The sequence below is a fragment of the Bos javanicus genome, chromosome 19 (assembly GCF_032452875.1).
Source record: "Bos javanicus breed banteng chromosome 19, ARS-OSU_banteng_1.0, whole genome shotgun sequence".
In the NCBI taxonomy this organism is placed as follows: domain Eukaryota; kingdom Metazoa; phylum Chordata; class Mammalia; order Artiodactyla; family Bovidae; genus Bos; species Bos javanicus.
The window spans coordinates 48,264,925-48,284,200 of NC_083886.1; the positions used below are offsets into that span (position 1 = coordinate 48,264,925).

The window sequence follows — 19,276 nt, forward strand, 5'->3', positions numbered from 1 at the left end:
CCAGACCACTGACCTGCCTCTTGAGAAGCCTGTATGGAGGTCAGGAAGCAACAGTTAGAACTGGACATGGAACAACAGACTGGTTCCAAATAGGAAAAGGAGTATGTCAAGGCTGTATATTGTCACCCTGCTTATTTAACTTATATGCAGGATACATCATGAGAAACGCTGGGCTGGAGGAAGCACAAGCTGGAATCAAGATTGCTGAGAGAAATATCAATAACCTCAGATATGCAGATGACACCACCCTTGTGGCAGAAAGTGAAGAACTAAAGAGCCTCTTGCTGAAAGTGAAAGAGGAGAGTGAAAAAGTTGGCTTAAAGCTCAATATTCAGAAAACGAAGATCGTGGCATCCGGTGCCATCACTTCATGGCAAATAGATGGGGAAACAGTGGGAACAGTGTCTGACTTTATTTTGGGGGGCTCCAAAATCACTGCAGATGGTGACTGAAGCCATGAAATTAAAAGATGCTTGCTCCTTGGAAGGAAAGTTATGACCAACCTAGATAGCATATTGAAAAGCAGAGACATTACTTTGCCAACAAATGTCATGTCATCAAAGCTATGGTTTTTCCAGTGGTCATGTATGGATGTGAGAATTGGACTATCAAGAAAGCTGAGTGCCAAAGAATTTATGCATTTGAATTGTGGTTGTTGGAGAAGACTCTTGAGAGTCCTTTGGACTGCAAGGAGATCCAACTAGTCCATCCTAAAGGAAATCAGTCCTGGGTGTTCATTGGAAGAACTGATTTTGAAGCTGAAACTCCAATATTTTGACCACCTGATGCGAAGAGCTGACTCATTTCAAAAGACGCTGATGTTGGGAAAGATTGAAAGTAGGAGGAGAAGGGGATGACAGAGGATGAGATGGTTAGACGGCATCACAGACTCAATGGACACGAGTTTGGGTAAACTCCAGGAGTTGGTGATGGACAGGGAGCCCTGGTGTGCTGCAGTTCATGGGATCTCAAAGAGTCAGAGACGACTGAGCAACTGAACTGAACTGAATAAAGACATGAGATGATTCCCTTGAGGAGGGCCTGACAACCCACTCCAGTGTTCTTGCCTGGAAAATTTCAAGGACAGAGGAGCCTGGTGGCCTCCATGGGGTCACAAAGAGTCAGACACAACTGAGCGACGGAGCACAATAAGATTGCATTGCCTGGCCTTCTACTTTCCTCTTGCTTCTTAAGAACTTCATATTTCTCCATCTACTGCATCATTTATATCATGTGAAAGTAATCTGTTTATATTTAGAATTATAAACAATGAATATAAAATAACCTGAGTAAAGGTATCAAGTCAGTAATAAAAAGCAAACACCAGAAGAAATCAATGTTAGTAAAAGCTGTGAAAATAAGACTAATTAGATAAAACTCCATGTCAAAAATGTTGAGATTAGTGCACTTTGAGACCTTATCACCTTCTTTTTTCCCAGGTCCCTCTTTAAAAATGAGCTGATGAATTAACTAGATACTGTAGAGGAAACTACATTCATAAACCATAATTTTTTAATCTAACTTCTATGTTTATATTTCTTCTAGTTTTACTTTTTAAATTTATTATTGTAAAAGCACAAAAACTGAGAGATTACATATTTCTTAAAACCTTTAGTTCTACGAGTGTCAAAACTAAATGTTGGGTGGGGATATATGTGTACTTACAGTAGATTCACATGGTTGTTCAGCAGAAACTAACATAATGTTGTAAAGCAATTGTCCTCCAATTAAAAATATATTTTTAAAAAATAGAAAAAAATTTAAAACCAGATGTATTTTAAATAAAATATATCCATAAAATTGTGTTTATTATAAATTTATTATTAAATTACCATATTATTAAAAATCTAATTTTGCATAATACATTTTTATGTTCCTAAAATAATAACACATCACTGCAGATATATATAAAATAATCCCCAAAGTATTCATCTTCTCCTTTTTTTCAGATCTTATTTTCTGAGGAAACAAAAGGTCATCCAGGGTTCCAAACTTTCCAGAACTGTTCTCCCTTGATGAGAGATGTTAATAGATAGATACAGTTGACATGAGACACTGAGCAGCAGGGGGAGGTGGGAGATCGGCAGAAATCAATCTACTGCTCTCTCCCCATATGCTGGTAAAAATACAGTTTGGCAAAGTTGTAAAATAAACATGAAAGCAAAAGTTTTGCTATAAGTATATTCATCATAATAAGATTATTTAAACATTAAAAATTTGAAACAACTTATATTTCTAACAATAGGAATCGTGTAAGGCTTATATTCTTCAGCACTGGAGTCAAATAAACCTGGATTTGAATCCCAGGGCTTCCATTTATTATCTTTATGACTCAGGACAAGTTATTTAATCCCTCTGAGCCTCAGTTTCCTCTTGTAAAATGGAAGAAATAAAAAAATTTTAAGGGGTTAGGATGATGGGCAAGTCTAGGGCAGACGAGGACCTCCATAACCAATATCACTGCCCATCCTGTAGCTATTGGCAATTGACAGTAACAGGACCCTTAGGTAGTGTGACTCGATATATTTTGGTACTTACAGCCACTCCAGTCAGCAAAAACTGATGAATGGAACTAATATTTGCTGGTTTCAATACACATCTCTTTCCTCAGGGATAAAGATTTACCAGGACTTCTGCCATGTCAATTACAGCACAAAGAAAGGAAGTTGAGCCCTTCACAAATGCGAGGTAATGAGAACCATGCTCTAATTAGTATGAAACAACTAATTAGTATAAACATCTAACAAGTTGTTTCATAGGGGTATAGATGAACAATTCTAAAACTATTGTACATGTATACATAGGTTGAATATGTAAGTGACCGAATGGTAGATGGTGGGATCCAGGTTTCTCTCTGTTGGAGTGAGAGGTTTCAGATAAACAAGGGGAGAAGGCTAAAGTGAAACAGTGGAACTGGATTAGAGTGAGAGGTCAGTATAAACTCATGTTTAGCTTAATATGGATGCAGATGGCTAGATCAAGAAATAGAGATACGTGTATGTACACGGGTTAGTATATGTACATATACTTGCTAGCTCTGTTTGCTGAGAAGACAGAAGCACTGACACCCCCATAGCCGCAAGCATACCTAGCACCTAGATCGTGATTTCCAGGGTCAGTCTCCTGTCAAAGAACCAGAGTTCCTTGGACAAATGGCTGATTTGAGGGCTTGGACGGAGAATATACAAGATGAACATGGAACATCTTGCAGTGCCAGAAAGTTAGGAGATGCTCAGAATGCAAAAGAACAGGAGCGTGTCAAGGGATACAGAAGCCAACCTTAAAGACCTCCCAACAGCCAGAGCTGGAACAGTTTGAGCAATAAAATGAATAGTAGTGGATTATAACTCAAAGCATTAAAAAAAATTGATGTCCCTAATATAAATATAAATGACAAAATAAATGATTGAGTTTTTTAAATGAAGAAGATACCAATCTCTCTTACAAAAGAAATCCAAATAGTGTATTAATAGATACTACCTCTTCCAGGAGGTGGAGCTTAATTCCCCATTCCCCTGGGCCCTCTGTCCCTTTAACCTAGACTACCCTTAGCGACTTGCTTTCAAAGAGTAGAATATGAAAAGGAAAGGAAAGAAATTTACACTGGAAAAATCTGACAAACCTCAGATTTTTACCTGAAGTTACCTCATCAGTGATAAGTCATGTTGATAGCCTTGACATAATGATGAGAACAGCACTTCACTTCTGTGGTTTCCCTTCCCCAAACCCATAATCTCAGGCTAACCAGGGATTTCCTTGGAAGGAATGATGCTAAAGCTGAAACTCCAGTACTTTGGCCACCTCATGTGAAGAGTTGACTCATTGGAAAAGACTCTGATGCTGGGAGGGATTGGGGGCAGGAGGAGAAGGGGACGACAGAGGATGAGATGGCTGGATGGCATCACTGACTCGATGGACGTGAGTCTGAGTGAACTCCGGGAGTTGGTGATGGACAGGGAGGCCTGGCGTGCTGCGATTCATGGGGTCGCAAAGAGTCGGACACGACTGAGCAACTGAACTGAACTGAACTGAACCATGAGAAAAACAGCAGAAAAACCCAAATTGAAGGACTTCCACAAAACACCTGAATAACACTCCTCAAAAGTTGCAAGAGTGTCAGCAAAAAAAAAAAAAAAAAGGAAAGACTGATAAACTGTTAGAGAGAAGAGGCCCAAAAAACATGACAACTAAATGTAATAATGTGGTGTGGACAGGATCCTGGAACAGGAAAAGAGTGGAGGGAAGAACCAGTAGAATCCAAATAACGTGTGCAGTTTAGTTACTAGTACTATCCCAATGTTGGCTTCGTGATGTGACAAATGTACTATAGTAATGTTAGATGTTAATGATACAGGAATCTACAGGAACTCTCTGTGCTCTCTTTGCAACTACATCTAAAATCAATCTGAAATAAAATCGAAAATAAATTTTTAAACATAACCCCACATAACATCACCTCTCTGACCTCTCCTACTCCCTTCCTCTTGCTCACTCTGCTCCAGCCACACTGGCATCCTTGCTGTCCCTGGAATGTGCTGGGCCCATTCCCCTAGGATCTTTGCTCTAGCTCTTCCCTCTGCCTAGTTCTCTCTTCCCTTCCTCCAGATACCCACTCTCTCACCTTTCAAGTCTTTGCTCAAATCTTACCTTTTAATACAAGCGACCTATCTTTCAATCCCTAGAAATCCTAAACCCCCAACCCTGTGTTATTTTTTTTTTTCCATAGCACTTACCACCTTCTAACACGCTCTCTAACTTACCTATTTACTATGTTTGTATAAGGGCAGAAGCTTTATTTAGTGCACTAATGTAGCCCAGGCACTTAGAGCAGCACCTGGCACATAGAGGCATGTAGTAAGTACTTGTTGATTAAGCTTCATGAATGCCTACTACATGCCAGAAATATTGGGAGGAAAAAAAGAAACATAGTTTTTTTTTTTTTCTGGAACTATCCAGAGATAGTTCCAGCCCTTGAGAAGCCTGCCTTATATCAAAGGAGAAATATGTTAATTTTTCACATAACTATAGGGCAGTAACATGTATAATATCATATAAGAAACAAATCGCCAGTCCAGGTTCGATACAGGATGCTTGGGGCTGGTGCACTGGGATGACCTGGAGGGATGGTACGAGGAGGGAGGTGGGATGAGGGTTCAGGATGGGGAACACGTGTACGCCTGTGGCGGATTCATGTTGACGTGTGGCAGAACCAATACAGTATTGTAAAGTAATTAGCCTCCAATTAAAATAAATAAATTTAAATTAAAAAAATAATTTCTATAGAATTAATCACTCTTGTACATAGAGGTACTAAAACTCGAATGCGATATGAAATCTTTTATTCTGGTGCCACTTAGCGACTACCTTGTTCTGGATTTACCCCTTCATTTACTAATTTGGGGCTTTCCTGGTGGTTCAGATGGTATAAAGTCTGCCAGCAAGGCTGGAGACCTGAGTTCAATCCCTGGGTTGGGAAGATCCCCTGAAGAGGGCAGTGGCAACCTCCTCCAGTATTCTTGCCTGGAGAATTCCATGGACAGAGGAGCCTAGTGGGCTATATAGTCCATGGGGTCTCAAAGAGTTGAACAGGACTGAACAACTAACACTTTACTAATTTTAGAAAATATATACCTAATTTTGACTCCAGTTAATGCCTTGAGTTCTTCTTTGAAAAAACTTTGAGTCTGTACAGAACATTCAGACCTCTCAGTTCTATGTAAGTCAGAAGTCAGATGGGCTCTCCTGGTTCCTCTTCACTGGGGTCTTACAAGGCCAAAATGAAGGTGTTGGCCAGCCTGGCCTTTTATCTGGAGGCTCTGGAGGAGCATCCACTTAGTGGCTTGTTCAGGTTTTTGGCAGAATGCGGTTCCTTGCAGTCATAAGGCTCAGGTCCCAACTTCCTTGCTGGCTGATACCCAGGAGTCTCTCTCAGTCCCTTAAGTCTACCTAAATTCCACATCACCTACCCTCTCCATCTTCAAACCAGCAACAACCTGTCAAATCCACCTGCTTTGAATCTCTCACTTCTGCCACATCTCTCTTGCTTCATAAGGGATCCATTCAGATAATCCAGGATAATCTACCTTAATTACATCTGCAAAATCCCTTCTGTCATGTAAAGCAATACATTCACAGGTTCTAGGAATTAGAGTGCGAAAAATTTTCAAAAGCCATTTTTGCCTACATTTTGCTTTTCCACCAAGTAGTTTAATCTAGTTCAAATCTCATGGAAGGACACTGTTCTTTATAAGAAATGCCTATTAAGTACACAGATTTCTCTAAATGCGTTTTCAGAACATGACCTCCAATCAACAGTATTGTCTGTCCCAGTTCCATTAGAATATGTATTTATTCTTAAATAACTGTCTTAACTTAATTCTATTTCCCCAGCTTTCCAAGATGCCTACAATTTCTTTAACAAGGATAAAACTGGCTGTATTGATTTACATGGAATGATGTGCACTTTAGCTAAGTTGGGAATGAATCTAACGAAGCACAATGTCCATAATGAATTAAGATGTGCTGATATTGATCGTGAGTTTGACTTGTCATTTTTTTATAGAAGGTTTTTATAAATACATTTTTCTCTCAAACTATATAAACATGAGAAGTAAGCCTCATTTATTTGCCAAAAGTACATATATGTGTTTCTCTTTAAAGTTATCAGTGAGGTATGTGTATAAGTTATGAAATTGAATTAAAGCTACAAAATGGGCTAGTTTTTGAAAAAGCCTGTGTGGAAACCAAAAGTGACTTGTATTTAATATCAGATTCAGATTACCTGTCATAATATACATTTTGGAGAGTACCTTGAAATAACAGAAAGACATTGACAATTTCAAAAATAACCTGTTACTGTTACTCAAAAACTGGACTCACCTCTTACTGGGTGTTGAGCCAAAAGACACAACCAAGCCTAAGAGCAGAAGAAGGGAGGATTCATTACTTGCAATAAGTAAGGAGAACACTGAGGATATTTCCCAAAGCAATTTCTCCCCAACTGCAATATTGGAGAGGTTTTTAAGCTAAGGATGCATACCTATTCATGGAGGGGCTTGAGCAAAGGAGTATGCAGCATAGAACTGGGGCAAAGGTCAAACAGAGCCCAGCCTCTAGTTGATGGAGGTCATGCTGGTCAGCAAAGGTCAGCATCTACCATCCTGAGGCTCTAGGTAGTTTGGTGGTTTAGAGCTTGAGGGGGTTTGGATCCTGCAAAACAGCTCAAGAATGTGCTTCAGGCTAATCTTTACCTTAGAAACTGAAGTGGGAGTCTTTACAACTGATATATTATCTCCTGGTAATACCTGTTTGGTTTTACATTCTTCATTCCTTTAAAATAATTAACTATGTAACTCAGCTGGTAAAGAATTGCCTGCAATGCAGGAGACTTGGGTTCGATCCCTGGGTTGGGAAGAACCCCTGGGAGAATGGAAAGGCTACCCACTCCAGTATTCTGACCTGGAGAATTCCATGGACTGAATGGTCCATGGAGTCACAAAGAATCAGACATGACTGAGTGACTTTCACTCACTTCACTAGAATATAGCTTATTCTTCTACAAGGATAAGCACTGTGGCCAGATTTAGATGACAAAATGGCTTAGGCCTAAAGTGACTTCTCTTATATCAAGATGCTGCTGCTGCTAAGTCGCTTCAGTTGTGTCCGACTCTGTGCGAACCCATAGATGGCAGCCCACTAGGCTCCTCTGTCCCCTGGATTTTCCAGGCAAGAATACTGGAGTGGGTTGCCATTTCCTTCTCCAATGCATGAAAGTGAAAAGTGAAAGTGAAGTCTCTCATTCATGCCCGACTCTTAGCGACCCCATGGACTGCAGCCTACCAGGCTCCTCTGTCCATGGGATTTTCCAGGCAAGAGTACTGTAGTTAGGTCTAGTTTTCTTCTTCCCAGAATGCTCTACCATATCTGCCTGCATTAGCAAGGATATCCAAGCCCTTTGTTTCTGTTTGAATCATAATGGTACAAATCTTCCTTCCATCACTAGAGCTACCTATATTGAATCTTAAATGCCACACCACTTTTATTGATATTTTTTTAAGCATGTAAGTAGTGTTTTCTTTGGATACTAGTGGTTAGTAGCCCAAGCTGGTATGTTGTGTGGAATAAGTATTCAGCACAATACCTTTTCCCACCACACCCCACTCACCTGCCAGTGTCCCAGTCAATCAGCAGCACCCTTCATGGGAGTCAGTCACCATTTAATTAAAGTGTCACTTGTTTCCACTAACTCTGCCCAAATTTTTATCCTTTCATTGAAACACACTCTAATAGCAGTTGTTATCCTTTAATTTTAGAGGAAAGGGGTACAATTCAGGGATAGCCTAATAATAAAATATAGAGATATATGTGAAATGGGAAGGTGAATATAGCCTTGTTCTGACCCTTGGATCTCTGTTGCAGAGGATGGGAAGGTGAACTTCTCAGACTTTTTAAAGGTGCTAACAGATAAGAACCGCTTCCTTAAGGCTGTGGGTAAGTATGTTGCTAAATAGATGGCAGTGGGGTAGTTGCAATTCACTGCATAGTAAATATTGTTCCTTTAGACCTCCAATCAGGCAGGTGTAGTCTGGGATGTGATTTACTTTTGTACTGCTTCTCTTAAAACAAATTTTGCTAAGGAAATTGATACAGTTTTAGAATTTTAACTTAAATCCATCAAGTCCTTCTGCAGGACACACTGCTTTTTGGACTTGAGTGAGAACCGTCAGGCAGTGGTGTAGAAAATTTTGGTCACCTTTTATATTTATCTACCACTCCAGTATTCTTGCCTGGAGAATTCCATGGACAGAGGAGCCTGGCAGGCTATGGTCCATGGACTTGCAGAGATGGACACAACTGAGCGACCTACACTTTATATTACTTTAATTCTTTACCAAATGCATGTGCTACTTTGGGAGGTACTACTCTTACAAAAGAAAAATGTATACCTATAGCACTGTAAATGTTTGGGGCTTCCCCAGTGGCTCAGGCAGTAAAGAATCTGCCTGCAATGCAGGAGACCTGGGTTCGATTCCTGAGTTGGGAAGACCTCCTGGAGGAGGAAATGGCAATCCACTCCAGTATTCTTGCCTAGAGAATTCCATGGACAAAGGAGCCTCGTGGGCTACAGTCCATGGGCTAAGTGACCGACACTTTCATTTCATATATTTTTAGAAAAACGCTGTCTCTCTCATGCATATTTGGGTATAGATAATTCACTATTCTTGAAAAAATCTTCCTCACCCCAATAAACCTCTGCCCTCAGTGTGAGAGCAGGAGAGTCTGCTGGAGGTTCCAGAACATGTTCTCACACAAGGTTTAAACAACTTGGAGATACACTCAAATTATTGCTATTAGTTCTCCATGGTTTGTTTACAAGTTTAACAAGCTGCCTTGGAAAATCTGACCTTATTCATATCATGTTTTCCAGATAAATACATTCCAAATTCCAGATACTGTATACAGTTTTTAAAAAGACATCCTTTCGTAAGCTATGAACTGTCTTAGTATAAACAGAAGTTACTGTTTCAAGTATCGCTATAGTAACAAGGGTTTGCCTGCACACCAGAGTTATGTTTATCAGCAGTTCCTTTTCATAGACGAACGGAACAATAGTCCTTAACACATAATTCATGTTTATGTTAAATGTATTACTACATTTACTTAGAAGTCACTGAACTAAAAGTATTTCATTTTAAATCCCATGATTATTTTGTCTGTTCAGTAATCAAAATGACCTTCCTGCCAAACAGAACAGACTTCTAATGTTTGTTTATAATTCTTTAGTTTTTGACTTGGTTTTAATATTGTATATACAGTAAAATGACTGTCACTTTAACACTTTTTATGATAATTTTTTTTCAGAAGGCATTTTGAATCTTTTTTTTCCCCTCCATAGTTCCAGAAAAGGGGACCTGTTTAGATTTAGCTGGCAACCCAGGGATCCTGTTGTTTGAAATCCTATCAAAGCTTATAGAGACTTCAGCCTTACCCAAAAAGGCAATATCGGAAATAGTAAGGTAGGTGGCAAAGGAACAGAAATGACTTCAGCAACACTTAGGAGGACTTTACAAAGCAACTGCCTCTCCCTGACATCCTAACATCTCCACAGATCTGCCCCGAAACAAGGAGAAGGTGCGCAGGCAGCTAGCTACTCATGTGCCGCAACATGAGACCTCATAGCACTGCCTAGTTCTGAAACTGCAAGGCTGATTCAGACCATCTCAGGACCCCACTGAGAGCCTAAGATAGCCCAGAAAGTTCAGCTTCGGAAGTTCCCTAGTGGCCTGGTGGTTAAGATTCCAGGCTTTCAGTGTGGTGACCCAGGTTCAATCCCTGATAAGGGAACTGAGATCCTGCAAGCCCAGCAACATGACCAAAAAAATAAAAGTTCAGCTTCTCCTGCTCTGGGCTGGAAAACTACAGAGGAATAAGACTGTTCTGGAATGACTTGGAGTGAGCTTGGAAACTGAGTTTGAATGTAAGATACTCCCATTCACTCTGGATCTCTCGGGAGCTCTGAAAAAGTCCTTTGGGACAAAGGGCAGCAATGTCATACCTCCCAAAGTAGTCTTTGGACTGGAGCAGAGCCAAAATTAGACTTTAGAATAGGATAAGGGAATATTCTCACACCCAAATGTGTTTATTCCAGCAAATGTCACTAGAGGTACATTTCCTCAGTATAGTTCTATCATGGTATTGCAAAAATTAAATGTTGCCATTATCAGTCTTTTCAAAGCATTCTACTTTGAAAAGCATTATTCTTTCAAAGAATTCTACTATCCCACTTAAAGAGATTTAAAATTATAGAATACCACCAACAATGTAAAATATCCTCTGCTCCTCAACAGGTAATCTCTTTATACTGTCCCCCACCTCGATCAGATGTAGAACAGAGGGTATGCAACATTCTACACTTCATTCCAAGTCAAATACATGTGTTAAATCACTGATATTGGTACACAAATGTATCACATTCTTAACCTCTGAGCCTCAGTTTCCTCATCTGTAGAATGAGAATAGTAATACCTGTAACACAATTATAGGGCAATTGTAAGGACATCTGGTAATGCAGGTACACTGCTTAGCAAACATAAGACCTCAATGAATGTTAACTATTATCATTATGTGTTATGTATACGGGCTTCCCTGGTGGCTCAGAAGGTAAAGAGTCTACCTGCAATGCAGAAGACCTGGGTTCGATACCTGGGTTGGGAAAATCCCTTGGAGAAGGCAATGGCTACCCACTCCAGTATTCTTGCCTGAATTCCACGGACAGAAGAGCCTGGCAGGCTATAGTTCATGGAGTTGCAAGAGTCAGACATGACTAAGCGACTAACACTTTCACCTATGTATATAAGCATAGAATATACATATTATCTATTCTAATCCTCACATACTTGGCAATGAAGATCCCACATGCTGCAACTAAGACCCAGCACAGCCAAATTGAAAAAAAAGAAGAGAACCAGGATAGTAAGGAATAGAGAAACCAAGGTCACAGATAAATTCAACAGGAGAGGTTTTATACCAGTATTAAATACTAAAGTGAGGCCAGGTAAAATGAGGACTGAATGGATGGAATTAGCTTTGGTAGTTTAAGAAATCATAAGTGAACTTCAGTTCCAAAAGGGTGATGGGAAGAAAGCCAAGGTTTAGAGGGTTAAAAGATAGCAGTCATGTTAAATATACTAGAATAAGTGCATGTTTTAACTTTTTCTCCCTTCTGAAATTGCACTAAAATAATAGTAAAAGCATCTTAGAGGGCATAAAAACAGGAATAAGAGCTGAAAAATGATATCAACATAATTGGAAGCTGGACAGGAAATGAATGACTGTTTACAGGCTAGTGAGATCAGAAGAAGCTTAAACTTGAATGGCTTCAGTAAAGAAGGTCAAGAAGCAAGCCAGTTCTCACTGCAGAACACTTGAAACACTCAGGAATTGAGACACTAGGAACCTCTAAAGGCAGCAGAGGTGTCAGTCAGTCAGCTCAGTTGCTCAGTCGTGTCTGACTCTTTGTGACCCCATGAATCACAGCACGCCAGGCCTCCCTGTCCATCACCAACTCCTGAAATTTACCCAAACTAATGTTCATCAAGTTGGTGATGCCATCCAGCCATCTCATCTTCTGTCGTCCCCAATCCCCATCCTCTCCTCCTGCCCCCAATCTCTCCCAGCATCAGGGTCTTTTCCAATGAGTCAACTTTTCTCATGAGGTGGCCAAAGTATTGGAGTTTCAGCTTCAGCATCAATGCCTGATGAACTATGGACAGAGGTTCATGACATTGTACAGGAGACAGGGATCAAGACCATCCCCGTGGAAAAGAAATGCAAAAAAGCAAAATGGCTGTCTGAGGAGGCCTTACAAAGAGCTGTGAAAAGAAGAGAAGCAAAAAGCAAAGGAGAAAAGGAAAGATATAAGCATCTGAATGCAGAGTTCCAAAGAATAGCAAGGAGAGATAAGAAAGCCTTCCTCAGCGATCAATGCAAAGAAATAGAAGAAAACAACAGAATGGGAAAGACTAGTGATCTCTTCAAGAAAATTAGATTTACCAAGGGAACATTTCATGCAAAGATGGGCTCGATAAAGCAGAGGTGTAGGGAGCCCAGAATACAAATACTAGTTGAAAGTAGCATTGAGAAGCAGGTTGACCCTTAGATTCCTCTCTCTAACCCCACACAACCAAGTGACTGCTTGGCAGTTAACTCTCTGAAGAGGTTGTACCAGAAAGATTGTTTGGGCTCAGGGAGATCAGACATAACTGAGGATGAGGGTATCAGTGAAAACAGGGTTACATGCAATTCCACTTACTGAATGGTGAGACTCTACCAGCCACCTTCCCCTTCCCTAAATCCCATTAACAGCTAGATTTTTATACTAGATAAAATATTAGAGGACCCCTCTCCAGAGAAATTGACTAGACAACCACAGAGAGAAAAAACCCAGACAACCACAATTAAAAGACCCTTAATGAAACAATGCTCCAATCAGTTACCTGACAGTAAACTTCCTACTCAATAAGACCCACCACACCAGAGCTTCCAGTTGGCCTTTAAGAGTATTTATTCTCACTCTTAAGTATCCAAAGATCAAGAGATAGATAAGGAAAACCTGTGTTAGTGAAGAAAGATTGAAACAGGAAAAAAGGAAGGAAGGAAAGAAGGGAAAGAGGGAAGAAAGGAAACAGTTGTAAACATAACCTGGTATACAATTATCAGACAAAGATTAGAGTTTCAGGGAAGGGGAAGTGTAGACTAGAACAACAGTTTTCAAACTTGGGCATGCATCAAGATTACCTAGAGCAATTGTCAAACCACATCACTGGACTCCAGGGTTTCTGATTCAGGAGGTTTGTGTGAGGCCCAAGAATTTATATTTCTAGGAAGTTCCCAATGCTGCTGCTGCTGCTGCTGCTGCTGGTTTGAGGACCACACCAGAGCCATCAAGTCTGTAGGGATTCCTTTGAAAGAAGAGAAAGATGAGCCTTAAAGAACCTGGTAGGAATTAAATTACACTGAGAAAAACAAGCATTATTCTGTATTTAGAGGCAAGTGAGAACATTGTGGATGGATGGATTCAAGATGAGGAGAGGAAGTACAAGTGGCTCAACATGAAAAAAACAAACAACCCTGCACTTCCCTGGTGGCTCGGTGGTAAAGAAACCACCTGCCAATGCAGGAGACACAGGTTTGATCCCTGATCCAGGAAGATCTCATACGCCACAGAGCAGCTAAGCCCAACAGAGCAGCTAAGCCCACACGCCTCAGCTGTTGAGCCTGTGCTGTAGAGCCCGGAAGCAGCAACTGCCGAGCCCATCTGCCGCGATTACTGAAGCCCACACATCCTACAGCCTGTGCTCAGCAACAAGAGAAGCCACCACCACAAGAAGCCTGTGTACCACAACAAGAGTAGCCCCTGTTTCCCTCAACTAGAGAAAAGCTTGTGCAGCAGTGAAGACCCAGCACAACCAAAAATAAATTAATTAATTAATTTTTAAAAAATCAACGAGTCAAAAAATGAGCAGAAGACCTAAATAGAAATTTCTCCAAAGAAGGCATACAGATGGCCAAGAAGCACATGAGAAGATGCTCAACATTGTTAATCATTCAGTTCAGTTCAGTCGCTCAGGCATGTCCGACTCTTTGCAACCCCATGAACCGCAGCACGCCAGGCCTCCTTGTCCATCACCAACTCCCAGAGTCCACCCAAACCCATGTCCATCGGATCAGTGATGCCATCCAACCATCTCATCCTTTGTCATCCCCTTCTCCTCCTGCCCTCAATCTTTCCCAGCATCAGGGTCTTTTCAAATGAGTCAGCTCTTTTCATCATGTGGCCGAAGTATTGGAGTTTCAGTTTCAACATCAGTCCCTCCAATGAACACCCAGGACTGATCTCCTTTAGGATGGACTTGTTGGATCTCCTTGCAGTCCAAGGGACTCTCAAGAGTCTTCTCCAACACCACAGTTCAAAACCATCAATTCTTTGGCGCTCAGCTTTCTTTATGGTCCAACTCTTACATCCATAGACCACTGGAAAAACCACAGCCTTGTGGTTAACTAGATGGACCTTTGTTGGCAAAGTAATGCCCCTGCTTTTGAATATGCTGTCTAGGTTGGTCATAACTTTCCTTCCAAGGAGCAAGTGTCTTTTAATTTCATGGGTGCAATCACCATCTTCAGTGATTTTGGAGCCCCCAAAAATAAAGTCAGCCACTGTTTCCCCATCTATTTGCCATGAAGTGATGGGACTGGATGCCATGATCTTCGTTTTCTGAATGTTGAGCTTTAAGCCAACTTTTTCACTCTCTTCTTTCACTTTCAGCAAGAGGCTCTTTAGTTCTTCTTCACCTTCTGCCATAAGAGTGCTATCATCTGCATATCTGAGGTTATTGATATTTTTCCTGGCCATCTTGATTCCAGCTTGTGCTTCATCCAGCCCAGTGTTTCTCATGATGTACTCTGCAGGTTAATAAGTTAAATAAGCAGGGTGACAATATACAGCCTTGATGTACTCCTTTTCCTATTTAGAACCAGTCTGTTGTTCCATGTCCAGTTCTAACTGTTGCTTCCTGACCTACATACAGGCTTCTCAAGAGGCAAGTGAGGTGGTCTGGTATTCCCATCTCTTTCAGAATTTTCCACAGTTTATTGAGAAATACAACTCAAAACTACATTGAGATATCACCTCACATCAGTCAGAATGACCACCATCAAAAAGTCTACAGCCAATAAATACTGGAGAGAATGGAGAAAAGGGAACCCTACTAAACTGCTGGTGGTGCTATAAGTTGGTCACAGCCACTGTGGAAAATAACATTCAGGTTCCTTAAGAAACTAAAACTAGAGCTACCATATGACCCAGCAATCCCACTCCTGGGCATATATCAGAGAAAAACCTGGTTTGAAAGGATATATCCAGCATTCATTGCAGCACTGTATACATGGATGCAACCAAAATGTCCATTGATAGATGAATGGATAAAGAAGATGTGATACATATATACAATGGAATATTACTCAGCCGTTAAAAAGAACGAAATCATGACATTTGCAGCAACATGGATAAACCTGGAGATTATCCTACTAAGTAAGCCAGGCAGAAAAAGACAAGTATGATATGATAACGCTTATATGTGGAATCTTTTAAAAATGACACAGATGAACTTATTTACAAAACAGAAACAGACTCGCAAACAGAGAATGAGCTTATGGTTTCTGGGGCGAGGAACAGGGGAAAGGAATAGTTAGGTGATTTGGGATGGACATGTACACACTGCTACATTTAAAATGGATAACCAACAAGGACCTACTGTATAGCACATAGAACTCTGTTCAGTGAATGTTACGTGGCAGCCTGGAAGGGAGGGAGTTTGGAGGAGAATGAATGCGTGTGTATGTATGGGTGAGTGCCTTCGCTGTCACCTGAAACTATCACAACACTGTTTGTTAATCGGCTATACCCCACTACAAAATAAACAGTTTAAAAAGGTAACCACAGGGACTTACAGGGAACTCTGCTCAATACTCTGTAGTATCCTAAATGGGTAAATAATATGAAAAAGAATAGCTACATGGATACGGATAACTGAACTACTCTGTGGTACACTTGTAACTAACAACATTGTTAAGCAACTATACTCCAATATAAAATAAAATTTTTTTAAAAAGGTTAGGGAAGGAAGTATCTGATTACAAACCAGATTCCAATCAGAACATGATCAGCACATCTCCTACCCAACCACTGCTGCAGCTCCAATATTTAGAACAAGTTCTTTCCCTCTTCCTGAGAGGAAAAGAAAGGTTGCTCATCACCATCCCAGAGAGAAGTGAAGCCTCCTGATGCTGTAGTAGAAAGAAACCTGTGAAGTAGTGAGAAGCAAGGTCCTATATCTTGTTCTCTGGGACATTCCTCCACTCAGCACACTGTGAGATCTTCCACTTTGGTACTGAAGCCCCCACTGCAGCAAAGCAGTGAGAAACACATTTTTCCATCTAAGCAGTGAGCAACCAGATCCATACCTCAGCTGCTAAGAGGAGTCTGTGTCTCAGCAGCAAGAAGGAATCTGACCTGTCACTGATATTCCAAACATACCTTTGGGAATGTTTGTGCTATGAATTAGAGTCCTTTATCATATGTAGCCTGTGGTACATAAAGAATTTATAACCTAAAATGCACAGTAACATATCTCCTAAATACATTCATACACATGACTGCACACACATGTACACACACACACACACACACACACATACTATAAAGAATTACAGTAGTGATTTACTGTAGACATCTGTAGATAATAAGATTACTGGTAACATTTTCTTTATACTTTTCTAACTCTTCCAGATTCTCTGCAATGAGAATTTCTTTTAATTTAAAAAATGTTGCATTTTAAAACCCAGCATAAAATTACTATATTATACACCTGCAGCATATGATATTGTACAGAAGCTGCACTTCAATTTTAGAAAACAAACCACAAAATAATATAATAGTAGGCATGACTAATGTTTATAGTCAAGTTGATACCACTTAAGGGTTTGTCAGAGATCAAAATTGCTAGGTGTTTTGCTAGACAAGACTGGGAAGTCTTGGAGCAGAGGAAGGAAGCCAGAGCCCAGGGACTGCATATATAAAGTAATCAAATGGTCTGTGGAAAATGTCAGTAGATATTCTATAAATGTCACATAAATGATATTAAATGACTATACAAATTAAACTTAAACATATTCAGCATATATAACTTGCAAATTAACTTCTTTTTTCTTTCTGTCCAACAATCAGGCACTTTTTAACCATCTCTTAAATTATCTTTATTTCTTAGCTATTTCCGAAGAAAATTCCAGGAAACCACCTCAGGAATGGTGTGGAGCCCTGATACTACGGGTTATGGAAAAAGGAGATTTAAGCCAGACATATGCACACCTCCAAGCTCAAGCACAGCTGCCTTCGCTAATGCTGCTCGGATTGCAATAATGAAAGAAAAGGATTTATTTAAATTTCTTGACGAGCTCAAGAGTAAGAGTCATTTGTCCTCTCCCCACCATTGTAAAGGATGTATGTGTATATTACTGGTCAGAAATAAATACTAGATGCCAAGTACTTTAAGAGTAGGGCCACAGCCTATTCTGAGTGACTGGTCTGTCACACAGATATCATTTGAAACAAATGTACATTTTACCTGAATCCCTAGACACCTGGATGAAGATGAAAGTCTGTGGATGGGTGGGGTGGTGGGAGCAGGAGAATGAAGAAGGGGTAGCAGGGCCACTGAGGAGATGAATAGGCAAAGAGTAAATTAGGCACCACATTTATGTCTTTTTTTTTTTTTTTTTTTTACATTTATGTCTTCTATGGGAATTTCTTCTTACATTTTTTCATGATACCAGTTTTTATCTTTTCAGAATGCAATCCTCCTTCAGATAGCCCATATTCAAAAATACCCATCTTTCCACTGTTTCCTAATGTGGATGGAGTGGTAATGGGAAAGCCATTCAAGGACATACAGAAATTAGAAATGCTGAAGAGAAAGGAACCTCTGAATTTCTTTGAGAACTATTTTTTCCATAAAAAAGACTGGAAAACACAGGTGGGATTTGGATTATGTCCTATCAGTTCAATATTTAGTTTTTTAAGTTCTAACTTAACAGAACTAGTAATGTGCTTATTAATGACAAATATTTTCAGTCATGATATTTCAAACCAGACTCCATAGCCATGTTCCTAAATTTAAAGTCCAGGTATAAATAGTTCAAGGCTTCCCTCATAGCTCAGTGGCAAAAAGTCCATCTACCAATGCAGAAGACACATGGGTGTTCTGGGTCAGGAAGATCCCCTATAAAAGGAAATGGCAACCCACTCCAGTATTCTTACCTGGGAAATCCCATGGACAGTGAAGCCTGGCAGGCTATAGACTGTGGGATCACAAGAGATGGACATGACTTAGCAACTGCTACTGCTAAGTCACTTCAGTTGTGTCCGACTCTGTGCAACCCCATAGACGGCAGCCCACCAGGCTCCCCCATCCCTGGGATTCTCCAGGCAAGAACACTGGAGTGGGTTGCCATTTCCTTCTCCAATGGATGAAAGTGAAAAGTGAAAGTGAAGTCGCTCAGTCGTGTCCGACTCTTCGAGACCCCATGGACTGCAGCCTACCGGGCTCCTCCGCCCATGGGATTTTCCAGACAAGAGTACTGGAGTGGGGTGCATTGCCCTCTCTGGACTTACCAACTAAACAACAACAATAAATATTTCATTTAATTTAAAAAAATCATTAAAATTGCTGAAAAATGTATAATACTATAATTTTAATCTGGTCTATTATAACATCTAATCTAATGTACTATAAATGTTGATTAGAAACCAAGGAATGAAACTTTCAAGTTTCAGGGACTTCCCTAGCAGTCCAGTGGTTAAGACAACATGCTTCTGCTGCAAAGGTCATGGGTTCAATCCCTGGTTGGGGAACTAAGATTCTGCATGTTGTGTGGCACAGTTAAAAAATAATTATAAAATTCTACATGGCAAAAAAGTCACATTTGCAGCTCATAATACAAAGAGCTATCTTCTCTAATACATCAGAGAGCTTCAAAGTGATTAGAAAAAACGAACCTATAAAAATGAGCAAAAGATATGAGCAGACAGTTCTCAGAAACATAAAAAGGTACTCAGTCTCATCTTCGTAAAAGATCCAAATTAAAACTATCCTGAGACTTTATCTTTCCATATTAGATTGCCCAAGACCAAAAAGCTGGAGAAAACATGGGACTTAAGACA

At 40.2% G+C, this 19,276-nt stretch overlaps 1 protein-coding gene across 3 annotated transcripts in view; it reads left to right on the forward strand.

Annotated features, from left to right (window-relative positions):
- Positions 1-19,276, forward strand: part of EFCAB3 (EF-hand calcium binding domain 3) — a 154,595-nt gene that overhangs the window by 125,981 nt on the left and 9,338 nt on the right. For all 3 annotated transcript variants that reach the window (XM_061392259.1, XM_061392260.1, XM_061392262.1), the window contains 6 exons: positions 2,612-2,688; positions 6,391-6,534; positions 8,419-8,490; positions 9,896-10,016; positions 17,325-17,518; positions 17,905-18,089. In XM_061392259.1, coding sequence (XP_061248243.1) covers positions 2,612-2,688; positions 6,391-6,534; positions 8,419-8,490; positions 9,896-10,016; positions 17,325-17,518; positions 17,905-18,089 — 793 coding nt within the window. The remainder of the gene's footprint in view (positions 1-2,611; positions 2,689-6,390; positions 6,535-8,418; positions 8,491-9,895; positions 10,017-17,324; positions 17,519-17,904; positions 18,090-19,276) is intronic.